The sequence below is a fragment of the Grus americana genome, chromosome 11, assembly GCF_028858705.1.
Source record: "Grus americana isolate bGruAme1 chromosome 11, bGruAme1.mat, whole genome shotgun sequence".
NCBI classification, from domain to species: Eukaryota; Metazoa; Chordata; class Aves; order Gruiformes; family Gruidae; genus Grus; species Grus americana.
The window spans coordinates 14,728,302-14,745,231 of NC_072862.1; the positions used below are offsets into that span (position 1 = coordinate 14,728,302).

A 16,930-nucleotide genomic window follows, 5' to 3' on the forward strand; every position below is an offset into this window, starting at 1 on the left:
GGATTGCTTTAAAATATTTTTGCGATGTAAGTTTTAGTTTTTGAGAGATCTTATATGTACTTAGCAATGATGAGGTTGCTTCAAGTTATTCATTTTGCAACATAATATTAGCTTATATTTTCTACAAAGTTTTTGCAAAAGGGCAAGAGTTAATTTAAAGCAAAATGAGATTATAATTTTGTTTCTGAGCTTTCCTTTGATCAACTGTGATCCTCAAAAAGAAATTACCTAAATGAACTGCATAGTGCTGCTTCTCGGTGATATAAGAAAATGCAAAGGCAGATCAGCAGAAACATCAGTTAAATCTTTTTCTGGAGCACTTGGTATTTAATTGGTCACCTTTTTTGTTATGTAATGCATTTTATAAAGAAATAATCTTTTTGAAATAAAGTGACATGGATTTATGTTGGTTTGTTACTGCTTGCATGTAAGGTGTGACCAAAAAAAAATTTCCTTATTTCCTTGGAGAGTGGTTGTGAACTACTTGTGGGGTCCAAGAAAGTTCGTAAGCATAGATATCCAATGTTTGTTTCTATATGAAAATGTTTTTGATGGATTAACATTGGTAGTGTAGTATTGAAGTGATGTGGTTGCTTTCTTGGCTGTTGATCTTGGGGAGTTCTTATGATTCATTTGGTGATAGTAGCTATTCCAATGCATAGCTTTGGAATATCTTAAATAGCCAAATTTTGTTTTGGAGTAGTTGCAACAATTAGGAACACCAATCTCCTCTCCTTTCAGAGACAGAGTCTGTCAGGTGCTGAGCTCTGACAAAGAGAGCAGTAGCAAAGATGTTTTAGCACTTCTCTGAATAAGGCTTTATTGCTGTCACACTATTTTTGTTCACAGAAACCTGGAATTCCTTCACAATATTAGAAGTATAGACTTAGAGATGGACAGTTTACATGATCAGAAGGTTGTATATCCCTATGACCTCCTTAATTTGTAATGATAATAATGAGGGAGAACTGTAGTGTCAGAATTTCTGCTCTAGGATGGCAGATGGAATGTGTCTAAGAATTTGAGATATACCTCAGAGTTTCAAGTTGTGACTGGGTGTGTGGGTGCCTTTGTTTTGGATGTTTAGCAAAGCCTAAGCTTTTCTGAGAAGTTTTAAGATTAGGTTTTTGAAAGGGGATATTGACTTTCTAGACTGTCTTAGAAACTCACTCTTGCAGGCTGACATTCATTGTAAATGCTTCAGAGTAGTTAACATGTGGTTTCCTTAATGACCAATGTACTTTAATAAAGTATCCCACTTTCAACAACTACTGTCTCTTTTTTTTTTTTTTTTTAAAGCTTCTCACTGCTTGTCATGCTGATTATCCTATCCTTCTAACTGAAGTCACAGTGCAGATGTAGAATCTAGCAGCTAAATTCTACAGAAATGGAAAACTGAGAGATTTATTTTAGAGTTAAATCACTTAAATAGCCTCTCAAATTGTGTGGGGAAATGCCATGGAATGGTGAAAGGAGTAAAAAGATCAGTGAAAGAAATAGTATAAGTATGTGTAAAAAATGATGTGCTGCAGTTACTGGGATAACTGTGGAGTTGATGTGGGAAGTCACTAAAGAAAGCAATGTCTATAATGATTGCAGAGCTGGATATATAATGTGCAGTTTATTTCAAAGGAAGTGAAAGAAATGTAACAAAAAGTCTCTGCCATTCCTGCATTTAGTCCAACAGATCACACGTTGCATAGGGCACTGGTAATATGTGGGACAGTTTCCCTCCAAGTAAATAGCTCAGATAGCTTGAGATGAATGCTGACTTATTGGCCATACCATTCCACTGACTTTGAGAGGCTAACAGAACACACTTTGGTGACTTCATTCCAATTCCTAATGGAGATTTATTGTGTCCGTACTCGTGGCTACACTATTTGGCATCCATTTGGATTGTCTCATTGTGAAAATAACAAATTGAATGGACTTGGAGACCACAGTACTTGAATTCTCAGGAACTGATTTCTGTTTGTCAATTATGGGTTGAATCCTGTTGGAGATTGTGCTGATGCTTCTTCAGTTTTCAGTATTGTTAACTAAGCGCTCTTCATGGTCAGTAAAATTAATTTACTGGTAATCTGCTAAGATACATATTTCATTATGTCTATGGTATGTGCAATGTCTGAATAATTTAATAACCTTATAAAACAGCATAGGTCTGTGTTATTTCTGTGACAGTGTGGACTGACATACAGTTTTCTGTAGAGCATTCTTTTCCTCTGTATTGCTGTTGAACTACAGTTCTTGCCACTTTGAACAATTCAGATCAGTGGACAAATATGACACGGTAAAGCATAGTTGATCTTTTTGTTGACTGATGTCAAATAATAGTGCAAGAATGGGTACTCTCAGGTGCTTCTCTGGAAGACAGTTTGCTGTGTAAAGGATGTTTATTTTTGATGGCTAAATATTGGCAGTCATGACATACCTTGGTTTTCATTTATATATCTTTTTCACAGACCTCACTTGAAATCTGCCTAGACAATTTGTTTTTCCTTAAAGCATTTACAATAACATCTGTCATCAATGTCAAATGTTCACATCAGATGCCTGTAAGGACTTAGAAATTGCACTTGTGAGTTGGCATGATTGTGCTCAGCTAAGATGAGTTTTGTGTCAGCGCAAAGGTGGAAGATTGGGTTGTGCTATCAAGTTGTTAATAACCAACAACTTGAGGTTGGGGAACACTCTTCAACATTTTCTATGAATAAATAAATAAAAAGGTAATTCCAGAAGTGCAGTGCTTTTTAATGGTTCCAGGGTGCTGATTATATACTGGATTGAGAGGTAATCTACTAAATCATTTGCATTGCTTACAGAGCCTGTAAGTTCCTTGGAGAACTTTGATCTAAAGTGGTTGAGGCACAGCCAGTTTCTTTTTTTAGCATGATCCTAAAACATGTGCATACCCTTATATCCTAGTGAAGAGAACAGAAAGGAGACATGTTCTGCACGTTTTTGAAGTTTGATGGCTTCAAAGCATGCTGAATACACAAATGTATGCTTTTTGTTTTATTATTTGAGTATGTATATTACTACATTTGAATGCAAGAAATGTCAAATGCATACTGGATATTCAGGCTTGCTAAACTGTAAATATGCTAATATCTAAGTATTCTAGGAAAATGCTGGAAGTCACACAGGTAGTCTTAATAGCTGATCCTATGACTATTTTGTTGATTTCTTGTGAGAATGGAAGCTTTGTAGCAAAACCAAAAAATATGGCTTTATGCTGGAAATATATAAGCCTGTGTTTAATAACATTCATGTAAGTAGCCTTAGTGAATTCAGTTGAAAATACTCCATTGCGTAGAAGTATCTCTGATAATTTCTAAGATAAGCTTATGAGTTTTTAATACTTTTTATTTTAAAATGCATTTCATTAATGTAAATGACAGAATATTCTTAAACATAATTAATGTGAAAATAGACAAATTTACAGGTCTTATTACAAATTCAGTCAATTTCCTTTTACATTATTTTAAGTTCTTAGGTTTTATTCCTAAAACAAATTATTGCAGTCTTTAACGTGTGTGTTTAATAAATGTATGCGTTATTAGGTAAACAGCCATATGATTCAAAGAGTGTTGGTATGAAAGTTGACAATATAATGTTTGCTGTTGCAGGAACATGTGTAACGAGGTTTTTTGTTATTCTACCTTTGTGGCCTTATTTGAAAAATATTGCTTATTTTGGCATTATCAAAACATTTCTGGTGCATCAGAAGTGTGACTTTTCCTATTGTAGACATAACTTTTAAGGAAATATGTTTAATATCATATTTTTCTTCTGTCATTCCTGAGTATTTAACGACTCTATTCTGTGTCTTTTATTGTTAATCTCTTATAACCTTATTTGCTATTATGTATAGCAAGGGGAAAGACAGATAATAGATGTCATACAGAGTGCTTACAAAAAGCTTTGTTTGAAGTGATGTCTTTAGTATAAACGCACATATATAAAAACATTAAAACCATATTTTTATAAAGGATAACTTTTATGAATCTCTTATTTGTACTGCTTTTGAAGGTCATGGTTTTTTTAATACCTGAATTCTAAGAGCCTTTTCTGCAAGGTCTAAAGAATCACAACATCTCTCTTTCCATATTGGTTTTTTGTTCCCAAATATTTGGAGTGATCCTTAACTTATCTTCCCTTATTGCATAATGATGTAATAGTTGATGTAACAAACTTCTGCAATAATATTTGTCTTCCTAAGTGAGTGTTACTTGCTCTCACAGTGGACTGTGTTAGTCCAGAGTATGTGAATGGAAAAAATAAATGCACATAATTATTATGTAAGAAAAAGAAAGGTTTCTGTCAGAAGCATAACTCAGTGTCGTTAGCATGCATACAATTTAAAGAGTTAACTTTTTTAACTAATCCTCACCTCCCTCACATTTGATTGAAGAATTTAGACCATAATGTGCTTTGTCAAGGGTTCAGTTTTCCTTGCTCATAAACAAGGCAGAAGAAATGTAGACTAGGTGATAAATTGGCAATTTCATATTGCTAACGTGAATCAACCTACTTGTTTCACTTTTTATTGTGTACAACTTGGATGCTCCATGAGCAACAGAAATGAGATTGTAGCTAAGAAAAAGAAGCTTGGCTACTTAAATCATAATATATATATATATTTTGACTTAAAATTTTTGTTAGTTTTCTTCCTTTACCCTACTGTTTTCTTTACCTTCTAAAAGTAACTAAAAAATGGAAATTCAAGCTGAACTATGTCTTTATTTGATTCTTTACATATGTTTTTAATGAAATATATGTGTAGTATTGCTAGGAAAAAAAAATAATACGTCTGGAATTGTCTGTTGTGTCCCTCTTGAAGTTACTGATGATCTGTAAAGAAGCTTTAAAAGCCTAAACAATTAGGCTTTTATCATTATCATGTGTAAATAAGAACTAGCATATTGCTTAAAAGGGAAAGAAAGGTAGCATTTGTTGCCATTTTAAATTTAGAAATAATAGAAAAAACAAGACTGGTCTTCTAGTTTTTGCTAGAAAACTTCTAAGTTTTCTTAGGTCATGTTTATTTTTAAGCTCTTCTCAATTGAAACAGAAAGATAATTCAATCTATAACAAAGACAGCGTTTCTGTAAACTGTTAAATAGTCATGCAAGTTAGGTAGATTTTGGCAAAAGCAAAGCAAAATTGTGCTACTCATTAGGCATAATTTTTAAGTAATCCTGAAGAATGCTGTATACTTTTACATTTTAATATTTTCCCCAAAGGATACTATTATAGTAAAAATTTAAGACACTTAATTTTTTATTGTTGTTTAACAGTCATTAAGCTAAAAATACTATTTGTCTGCTAACTAAGTGCCTTAGAATAATCCTCCACAAAAGACTGGCGTTCATAAATGCAGGCTTGCATTGATAAATGAGATTTCTTGTAGAGAAAGAATAGGAGGCAAGTGATTAACAGTTGGCAGGATGGAAGGCACAATGAATACAGACGAGGATACAGAATTTAGCACGCAAGACATCTGCATACCTGTAAAGACTAAAATATTAAGAATTCTATCTCGGGAAAGACAAAAGCTTGCCAAGTCTTTAGAAATACCTGTGTATCCCGAGAAGGTCAGTATGGTGCTGGAAAGTTGAGAAGACTAAAAAAGCTGAAGAGATGCAGACAGAGTTTTGGAATGTAATTGTTTCTATCCCTTATTACTATTATTAGATAGTTTTTGTTGTGGTAAGAGAGTATTTAATATTTTAAGATTTAATTTATTTTAATAAAAACCTTACTGTTTGCCAGAACATGTGTTTATGGAACAGAACTTTATGAGTTTCCTTCCTTTTGTGGTGCCTCAAATTACAGGGAAGATGAGTCCTGGCAGAGAATATGGGAGCATTATCTTCTACATCTCTTATTTCTTCTATTTTGTTGCTTTTGGTTTATATCTGGGGACCTGTAGAGTACTAAACAGTTTTAGACAGTTTGGAAGCCATCAAGTATTTTAAAAATCAGATTGATAATTTCTGCACTTAACTGTCACTATGTATTATTTGGGGAGGATAGCTGTAAGGAAGGGGTTCCCTTAAAGCTTTTGGTAGTATTGCAAATGTTTGAGCTCTTGGCTGAATGTTAATATTGGCAAGTAGCTGTGCAAAGCCATTATGTATTTGGCTAATATCCAAACTTACTGCTGACTAGGTGAATCTGGCCAGAGGAGGAGACACAAACTCTAAATTGGCCCTGAGCTTTCTAAGCATAATTGTCAGGATCGATTTTTTTTTTTTTAAAACCTCTGCTCCTCATCTGTATTTTGGTGGCTGTTCTGGCCTATGAAGATGGTGTAAATGGTCAACATGTGAGCTGTATTGACACAAAGTCAGAAAGTAGCTCCATGTTCAAATACTGGTTATCAGTTGATGATAAATAGTAATGCTGACCCTCACTAAACTAATAGTGTGCCCTAGTCTGAGGGGGAAAAAAAAAATCAAAAACCCCCCAACAAACAAACAAAACCAAACCCAAACTCCAAAAATCAGGAGAAGGAAGAAATTGGGTCTCTTTATCCTTCACTAAAAATGTTTGGCTGCTGTTTGTCTCTGGCTCTATATCTAGTTACTGAAATTTTTCTACTTTTCTTGGTGTTTTCCAGCACAGTGTGATTTGAGATTTTTTTTTTAAATAAAGTTGTTAAATCTGTTGTGGAATTAGCTACACTGTGTGCTGTCTAGCACCTGCTTGTTAGTGAAACCTCTAATGTGAACCTGTTGAGAACTCTGTGTACTGTGGCTACATGCAGAATTGGTAGCAAAGTTCAACCTGTTACCTGTTTTCTATGGTTTGAAATATCTGATCTAAGACTGCTGGGCTGCTTAGGCCCAAACATTTTACAGGAGAGACGTGGAATGTAACAACATATTGTGGGTTTTTTTTTCTGAACTGAATGAAGGAAGAACTTAATATTTTCATTAAAATTAATTCAGACACCACAGGCTTTGGTTTGGCAAGATCTAGTTTCCATTTTTTTCTGAACCATCATGATTCAAAGAGCTCAGGAAACAGGCAAAATAGCCCCCAGTCTGTTCTGAGGCTAAACTAAAATACCTCTATATGTTTTTTGGACTTTTTATGAAAAGATTGACAGACAAAATGCAGAAAAATCTCACTTGCTTTAAACTTGGTTATACTCATTTATTTAAATAGCTTAACAAAATTAATTGGGGGGGGGGGGCAGGATAAGAGTATGTAACCAGTGAAAACCAGAAGTTACGGGATTCTGTGAAGATAGTATTTCAAGAAAACTGTAATTATGTAAAATGTACAGGTAATGCATTTAGAAAGTAAATGGAGACAGACCTTCCATTAGCATCATATTAGAATGCTATGTTTTAAGTCTTTATAAAAATAGATAGTTAAAAGGCAAATAAAATGCAATGTCAGACTTAAGTGATGTGGATAATGTGAACCCATGGTGTTATTGTCTGCGGAGTGCAGAGGATATGAGGCAGAAATGTGGAAAATAAGTTAAGCCTAAGTTAGAACAGCCACCAGGAAGTATTTTAGTGTGAAATAGACTATTTCTTATTTGCTATGGGATTTTCAAGGCTGATGAGAGCATGGGGAGGGAGGAAGTGTCTGGTGTCAAGTAGATGATCATCTGTTTTTTCTAGTACTATTAAGTTGATTTGGATTTTAAAACTCAAAATAACCTTTTATGGGAATATGCATGCAGTGGGTCTGCAGTCTGTCCCAGACCAGACTGAATGAATCTGTGTGACTTACTGTCTCAGGAAAGTTTTTAGGGAGATACAACCTTCATGACTTGTAATGGAGCTCCTTTGTGCTTGCTACTGCAACATCTGCAGCTTCTGGGCTTCTGTTGAGAGGGAGGTTTGGTCTCTTCGGTTCTGGGTATACTGTTCTTGTCTATACAGCTCTCCTGTCCACTCCAGTAATATGAGATTCTTATGTTTCTGCTTGATTCCATTTATCTTTCTTTCTACCCCTTGCACTATGGTGCATAAGGGTTATGCTTTAGTTCAGCAAAACCATCCTTGAAATATTAGGTGAAAAACAATTGCTTTAGAGTAATAATTTTTCCCTTCATAAATTAAAATAGCAATGTAAAATCAATTCTGTTTTCAGGCTATAATCATCTATATTTCACCTGCCTGCTCTAAGTTCAAGTAGAATGGCTCTGTGTCAGCAGGTTCTATGGCAAGATGGGAGAAGGTACCTCCTCTTTTTTTTTCTCCAGGCAGTAGATGATAATATGTATGGCAATTGCTGAGGCCCTGAGGCTGATGTTGTTTCTTCATGCCTCCAATTCCTGATGTGTTGAGACACACAGTAAATCTTCCTGAAGCTAGGAAGGCTCCATGTTAAGCAGTAAAGAGTAGAAAATGACGTAGGTGCCTTTCTCCCCTTTTCCTTAAAACAATGGTACATGGCTTCTACTGTGTCTGAGACTTTCACAGCTGTAAAGAAAGGCTCAAGGTTTATCCTTTACCTGTGTACACCTCCAAAAAGCACACTTTCATATGCTTTCCTTTTCTCAAGGTGTTTGAAGAAAGTCAGTCTGCATAATTTGGGTTGTAGAAGGTAATGAATTGCAAATGAGAATAGAGATAAACTGTAAGAGTTTCTTTAAATCAGGATTTCCAGCTTTTGATATGAGTGCTATCACTAGTAACCCATGAAAGTAAGAAAACCAAGCATATTGTCAGTGTGCTTGCACTTTCTACGTAGAGGTCTCAATCTTGATTAGAATATTTTTAGGGGGGAAAATAAAAATAATAATTGAAAATGCTGTGGAGATACTATTTCTTTAGTTAGTGGTGTCTTACTTCTCTCTTCCTGTTTTCAGAATTTTCACAGGCATATGAAAGTTATAAATTATAAATAAGTATGTGAACATGACTATTAAAGTAAAGGAGTAGTCCAGAGAGAAGTTAGCCTCTCCTTGGATGAGGGATGATGATTCCCTTTTTCAGTAGGGCTCAATGGTAAGCATTGGGGTGCTAAGCAAGATAAAAGTTTTATCTGCTTTGAGATGACAACTTTTCAAAACCTTACACAAGCAGAGAAAAGATGACAGATTACAATTGATAAACTCTAAAAGGCAAAACAAGTACTTAAAAATACATACCAGAGACATAAACAAAAGGCTAAGTAGGATATTAAGTGACTCAAAGGAAGGATAAATTACTTATCAGACTGTGGCAATGGAAAGGAAAAACAGTATTGATGAGATAAGGGTAACCTACACCTACATTTTTAAGGATCAACAAATCTGCACCAACCTCTACCACCTGGCCATGTATCAGGTCTGCTGTATCTAAAAATATTTGATTGGATCCAGTTTAAATTGCCATTGACAGTTTATGCTAGCATTCTTAGTTTTTCACCAGGCCAGTGTTTGTTTTGTGTGGGTTTGTTTTGGATTTTTTTTGTGGGGTGTGTGTGGGTTGGTTGGTTTGTTTAAGTGGGGGAGAATTGTGTCAGTCTAGAAGGCAGTTGCTTTTGCTCAGCATCTGCCATGGGCCAGTGGAAGGAAAATGATTTTCATCCCCGATATCATGTGAGATGCTCTTTGAAGGAGCTACAGAAATCTTTCAGGAAACTAGAAATATACAAGGATGGATTTCTCAGAGTGCATTGAGTGATGTTATTTGGCCAGAGGATGGCTGGCACTTGAGCATTAGGATAAGTAATTGCGTTGCCCCCAGTCACTGTGAGATATGGTTTTTATTGATCAATGCATTGAAGTTGAAATGGCAGAAAAGCTGCACCATTTTTTTTGTGGAACAAGCTGTGGGTCATCTCTTGAATGCTGGATGACAACTGAAGAGAGGGACAGATTTGGATACTCATGATAAAATATCAAAATTTGCAAATGCAAATCAGCAAGTTACATCTGGTTCCTTTAAATCTGTGTGCCTTGGGGCTGAATTCTGGAAGCTTTAAGAGGTTTTCATGGCTCAAGAAGTTGGATCAGGCTTTTGCTTCTAGAATTACAAATATTCATGTTGTTTTATGAGTTATGTGATCCTGAAGGAGGAAAGAGTTGCTAGAATGTAATTTTGTATCTATGTCTTCCTAAATAGTTTAAAACCTACATTTTCTTATTGAAGTAGGTACCCTAATTTTGCTTTAAGCATAGCCAAATTGTTTGTGCATGGGAAAAGTGGTAATGTTTTATGACAGAATTACTGGTCTTGTTAATATAGTTTGTACGGAACGATGTTATGTTAGCTTGTTTGATCCATTTTGCCAAGGGCACTGTTTGCATTGAAATGAATTAGTTTTAACGGCACAGCAAGGGTGCAGTACCAAGTTTTGTGTTTCCAAATTATCCATGTTGAATAAATACCATGCTCTTAGTGGCATTGTCATCAACATTTCAGTGTAGTGCTGTGCCTTCCACTTCTGAATCTTGTGATTCTTGACACGAGACTCTTGTGACCTCTTGGAAAAGAAGTGAAAAGTCACAAGAATGACCACTGTTGTATAATAGTAGTTAAAACATCTCAGCTAATTCAGATGCATACTGGTAATTCAAATGAAACAAAAATGCTTTAGATTATGCTGGCTGTTAAACTTGCTTGGTGTATGCTGTTTTCATCACTACTTAGAATTCATATAAGCAATGTGGTGTATTAGTGTGTGGGATAATGAGGGGTCAGTGGAGAACCAGACATGCTTCTTGTTTGATGACATCATTAGTATCTGTAATGTTTTATGCTAATATTGTTCTAGCATTTAATATACCAGAGCTTATTGATAAATATGACATCAAATCATCTTTCTGCCTGTCCCTGCATCAACACTATTTTCAGAGCAAATGTAGAACAGATGTTTTAAAACACTGGAAATAACGTATCTATAGATAATGCAGATGCCTTGAGGGTATGGTTAAAGACTACTGGATTTGACTGAGTCCAACTTTTGTTCTTCCTCTAGTTACCTTTGAAATAAATGGTACTAGATCTGGTTAGTGGCCACCAATTTAACTAATACCACAAAGTTATTGAAATGGTCAGATTTGCTTAAAAAAAATTCAGTAGGCCTACCTAAAGTCCTATTGTATGTTTATATTTATGCTATGTAAAGTTAATAAACTTACTTGAAACTTGGTAAATGTATAATGATAGTATTGAAGAATTTGAAAACAGAGCATTGTTCCACATCTGTCTGTTTGGCTAAATAAATTACAAGGATAGTTCTATCAAAGTAGTAATACGATATCCATAGGAAATAAAGAAAATTGTATTTCACAAACACTCCTTTTTCTAAATGAAAACCTAGATTATTGTCACGCAGCCTTTTCCTGAGAAGCTTATTAACAACAAATATTAGCAAGCTAGTACTTCATTGAACAAATAATACTGTGTTGTAAGACATTATAATTGTTTAGAAGGAAATATTCACTCAAATTAGCTTTATTTTATTGTTAATTTTTCTTATTAAAATGTTTTTACTGATTACAGTCGAACTATTAGAAACACTGTTTCCTTGATCTCTTTTTCCTGTTCAAAAGCCTCTGTTAATCCAAACAAAAATTAAAACCCCTGCCTATTTCCTTGTTCTGTCTTAGATTAATCTAATATTATTACAGAATATACAGAACTACTGAATTGCTACTTTTATATTGTCTTTTGAAAATGTAATTTTGAAAATATCTTAGTTTGGGTAGTTCTTAATGTCAACAGCAGCTTTTTTTATATAATTCCACATGGTCAGTCATTTAAGTCCTTTAACATATCAAATCAGGTATATTTTGGGCCTATGTTTTTTATTGTAACGTGTTAAATTCAAAATGTCAAGATATTTTCTAGCAAGAAAGAAATGAAAAGGTTTTTCTTCTGAATGGAATTAGTTTGAAAATGCATTTTTAACAAGTCATCCTAAATACAAAATGTATGGTAAATTTTATTGTAAAAGCAATTACTCTAGGAAATGGGTTACTTTACAATCATCATATATCAGAAAATGAACTTACTTTCCAAGAGGAAAACTTATTTAATTTTATGATATCTTTTTTCAGGTCTCTGACTTTGGTGGAACAATAGATTTTTGCCTACTGGAAGAATGCAGTGAAACTGCCAATATTTCTAGCCGGAATTATAAATTTAATATTCAACTTTAGTGTTACTAATTTCTTACTAAATAGTACCTCAAAGTAGAAGAAAAATGTATGGAAGTGCAAGAACAATCAGCAACTTAGAAGGAAGTCCCTCCAGGTCTCCTCGTTTGCCAAGATCTCCTCGCCTGGGCCATAGGCGAACAAATAGTGGAGGAGGAGGAGGAACAGGTAAGACGTTATCAATGGAGAATATCCAGTCCCTTAATGCAGCCTATGCAACATCTGGACCAATGTATCTGAGTGACCATGAAGGTGTAGCTTCTACTACTTTCCCAAAGGGCACAATGACTCTTGGAAGGGCTACAAATCGAGCTGTGTATGGTGGTCGAGTCACAGCTATGGGGAGCAGTCCAAATATTGCTTCTGCTGGACTTTCGCACACAGATGTCCTTTCTTATACTGATCAGCATGGAGGTCTGACCACATCTTCACACCATCACCACCATCAGGTTCCTTCTATGCTGAGACAGGTTAGAGATAGTACCATGTTAGACCTGCAGGCTCAGCTTAAGGAACTACAGAGGGAGAATGATCTTCTCAGAAAAGAACTAGACATTAAGGACAGCAAGCTGGGATCCTCCATGAATAGCATCAAAACTTTCTGGAGTCCTGAGCTAAAGAAAGAAAGAGTATTGAGGAAAGAAGAAGCAGCCCGAATGTCAGTTCTTAAAGAACAAATGAGAGTTTCCCATGAAGAAAATCAGGTAAGTAGTTCTGAAAGCTTATTTCTGTTGACTTACAGCTAAGTACTTGATGTTTTGCTTATGGTACTATAGCCTATGCTGGAACAAGTTTGACATTTACAACACGAATTTTATGTCTTGATCCATCTGCCTCTGGCTGCTAAACAGTAGAAAAGCACATTAATAAGAATCTGAATGCAGGTTATAATTTCCTTCATGCAGCATTCTTTCACATTATAGCTGAAGAGAATGATTGTTTGTCACTACCCTTTCTTATTTTTGAGACTTTCTCTAGTGCTTTTTTGCAGCAACAGTCTAAATACACTTAGCAACCTTTTCTGAAGAGGTAAATGAGGCACCTATGCAAAAGCATAAACAAACATCCAGAGGCATATTGTATAAGCCGTGTAGGGATTTAGCTGTCCATTTTTTTCAAGTTAAAAGAAAATATGATATGAAATCCACATATGCAACCTTCTGTAATTCTAAGTTACAGAATGAAGTTGTGTTTTCAGCAACGTTTGAGACCTGTGTCTTAGAAAAAGAGTATCTTGTAAATATGTATTTCAAATACTTCTATTCACAACATAACATTCTTTTCCCAAAGTTATAAAAAGACTGAAGTATTTTAATCTGGATGAAAAAAGTTATAAAATAAAGCTTTGAGACTCTATGCTGTTTTACAAAGCTATACAGAACAGTGGCACAGAATAGATCAAAAAAATTCTCTTGTTGCTGTCTCCACACACTTTTTGGCTGCTGGGCTTATTTAAAGCTGCTCCTTTTTAGACCATCTGTTAACTTTCCCCAGACAAAAACATAATCCTGTGTTTCTCTCACTTCCAGATTCCCAGTCTAAACTTCTTTGCTGGCAGGCAGCAACAACTGATTTTTTTTTTTTTTAATTTACTTCCAAGTTTGTGATCATCAGGGCTTACCACCAGACTTTGCAGCTCTTAGGCATGTCATGAACCTAAGTATCTATGGAACTAACAAGCCTGATAGCAGTTATGTCAGTGGGAAACTGACTGGGTCTGGATCAGGAATTCAGTGAATTAATTTATTATTTTCTAGTATAATTTGTGTATCTAGACTGACAGTAGTAGTTACTGAATATTTATTTATAGTAGGTGCACTAGGATGCTGCTAGAACTAATACTATCAAGAACATGTTTGGAGGTTCTGCTATTCAAAAGCCTTATTGTTTAGACATTCTAATCATGATAGTTGGTGTCACCTTAGCAGTATGAGGAATATTATAATACACTGTTCTGGTAGCCTTTCTAAAGGAAATGTCACATTAGTATCTTGTATTGGCATTTTGAATCTGAATCTCGTATTTAGATACTTTTGTCACCTGCCAAAGTGGTTATGTGTTTGGCTATTTTTTTTCTACAAGCTATTCCCTCATCTTGAGGGAAAGTAAATTAGTAACTCCATTACAAGTCCTCCTATTCACTCATTTCATAGAACATTATCTCTTTTTAACAAGTGCTCTTATTTTCTTGTAAGGGTGAACCTAACAAAACAGAAAAAGAATGTATTTTATCTATATATTCAACATGAATCCTTACCCTATAATAAAATAACATAAAGACTGGGTAGCCCAGTATTGCATTGCTAACAATGTCCAAAAGTTCATAGAATAGACCTAGTATACAGTGATATCTCCACCGAGTACTCTTTATGATCCAGGTACAGTTTGTGTGCTTAATAACTCTCAGTGGACTTTTCTTTGAATTAAGCCAGTTGCTTTTGGACCAATGTAAAATTCTAGTGTCCACAGCTTAACAGGTCATGTGAAGAAACACTGCTTTTCATTTGTTTTTGCACCAGACTTTGGCTGCTTTTGCTAGGATTTCCTGTTCCTTGTACTGGAAGAAACATTAAATAGTTGATGTCTGGTTTAGGTGGCACTGAGACTGGTAATTTTATAGGACATCATCATCACATCTCTCCCTCAGCTCTTTTCCAGATAGGAGAATCTTAGCATGTGTGATAATTCCTTTCATGAAACTGTGACATTTCTTTGATTCTTCTCTAAATCTTTTTCAGACCTATAACTCTTTTTTTGAGGTGAGGAGACCAAAATGGCTCAGTCTTTCATAATACAGGTGTAAAATGGGTTATGCATTGATGTTATAGTGTTTGTCCTTTTATTCTGTACATCTGTCCCAACAATTCCCAGCACTCAATTTGCTTGTTTAGTTTTTCTACTGCTACTGAGTACTGAACTAATATTTTAATGGGAATATTTATCATAGCTGAAGAATCTCACCAGTGGTTATGATCAGTTTAGATCCCAGCTTGTTATGCATGAAGGTAGGATTATTTTCACTTGTGCATAACTTCACACTTATCTCCCTGAATTTCATCTGCCGGCCCTTGCCTAGTTCCTTAGTCTTGTAAAATCCTTTTTTACATTTGGCTTTTGTCTTTACTGCCTTGAATAACCTAATATCATGAGGAAACTGTCATCTTACTGTTCACCCTGTTCGCTCGGTTGCTTCGGATATGTCAGACAGCACGAAGCTCAGCCACAGGTTCCATCAAAACTCCTCAGGGGCCTTCTGTTGGTGTTATGACTTGACCATGTGTTTCTGCTATTTCCTCTCTTGTAATCAAATATTTATGCATGAAAGGACTATCCTTCTCATGTAATTGCTGCTTAGTTTTCTTGTAAGCATTTGGAGAAGAGCCTTTGTGAAGGAATGGCTTTGGAAGACCAAGCTGGCTGTGTCAGCTAGTTCGTCAGTCTTACTTATCCACATGGCAATTGATTCTTTCAAATAACTAATTTCAATTAAAATTATAAAAAAAGCTATAATTCTAAAGAAAAGTGGTGTGAGTTATCACATCTATACTAAAAAGTGATAGATCTATCCTGGTGTGTCTGAGGGTTAGTGGCTTATGAAACTTCCTTTCTTAAATACTGAGATATTTCTTACTGAAACACTAAAAACTATTTTCAGATTGGCTGTGCATGATGAAATAGACCCTGAATGGGGTCCTTAGTCTCAGCCAACTTTGGGAACTCCCAGGAGACTGGAGAAGGGCAAATCTAGCTGCCTGCCCAAAAAAAAAAAAGTGAATTAGTAGTTTAATATTTTTATTGTGGCTTCTGGAAAAATATTGTAAGAACAATCAAAGAAAATTATTTGTAAACTGTATTAATTTGTTTTTTTAAAAAACATTAATTCTAAAATATAAGAAATATAGGGGAAAAATATAAAAAAAGACTGACATTCTTGACAAATTCATAGTGTTAAACAAATCTGATTTTCTTGGATGACAGGAAAACAGGGTTTACACATAAGGGAAAAACAGTAGTAACAACGACACTAGGAAAACTCTTTACATTGACTTGGAAGATTTTGATTAGCAAGGTGGTGGGAAGCATATGAGATGACATTGCTATTATATGGATGCCTATCTGATTGGAAGACTCTGTCAAAGTGTAATTATCAATGATTCATGGTGAAATTGGAAAGATGTCTAGTAGCATCTGGTAGGGATCTGTCATATGTTTGAGTCTTTCATCAATGTTTTGAATGATGGATATGTATTATGCACCCAGATAATGTCAAGCTGGGAGGGTTAAAATCATGCTGGAAAATAGGATTATAAATGAAAACAAATTTGGCAAATTGAAGAAATAGCCTGAAAAAGTTGGATGTATTTCAACAGAAAACTAATAAAAATTAAGCCTTTTGGAAACAGAGACCCAGAAAGAAATTTATGGACAGTAACTTGGACATTCCTGATCTTCTTTTGAAGGTTATTTTACTTTTGAAAATGTATGCTTTGAGCACCTTTTCTTTGATATTACAACCCAAAGTTAGTTGTCTTTCTAGTCATCTTTTTTAGTCTTTGACATATTTTCTCACAGCACAATTAGTATTATTGTATATATGGGTTGATTATATACATCAAGGCAGGAAATACTCCAAATATTTTTAAATAAAGTGGTTTTTCATCTTGGAATCATCGATTTGTAATTTCTTAATCAGAGATTTTGCATTCCCCCCCCTCCAGGTAGATAGTTGTTCTCTCTAAGATGTTAGAAAGAAATTCTTTACTGTGAGGGTGGTGAGGCACTGGAACAGGTTGCCCAGAGAGGTTGTGG

General features: G+C 35.0%; 1 protein-coding gene across 16 annotated transcripts in view; it reads left to right on the forward strand.

The window, feature by feature from the left end:
- The window catches only part of ERC2 (ELKS/RAB6-interacting/CAST family member 2), a 509,200-nt gene that overhangs the window by 4,572 nt on the left and 487,698 nt on the right, over positions 1-16,930 (forward strand). For all 16 annotated transcript variants that reach the window (XM_054838820.1, XM_054838822.1, XM_054838825.1 and 13 more), the window contains exon 2: positions 12,023-12,825. In XM_054838820.1, coding sequence (XP_054694795.1) covers positions 12,169-12,825 — 657 coding nt within the window. In that variant the 5' untranslated portion in view covers positions 12,023-12,168. The remainder of the gene's footprint in view (positions 1-12,022; positions 12,826-16,930) is intronic.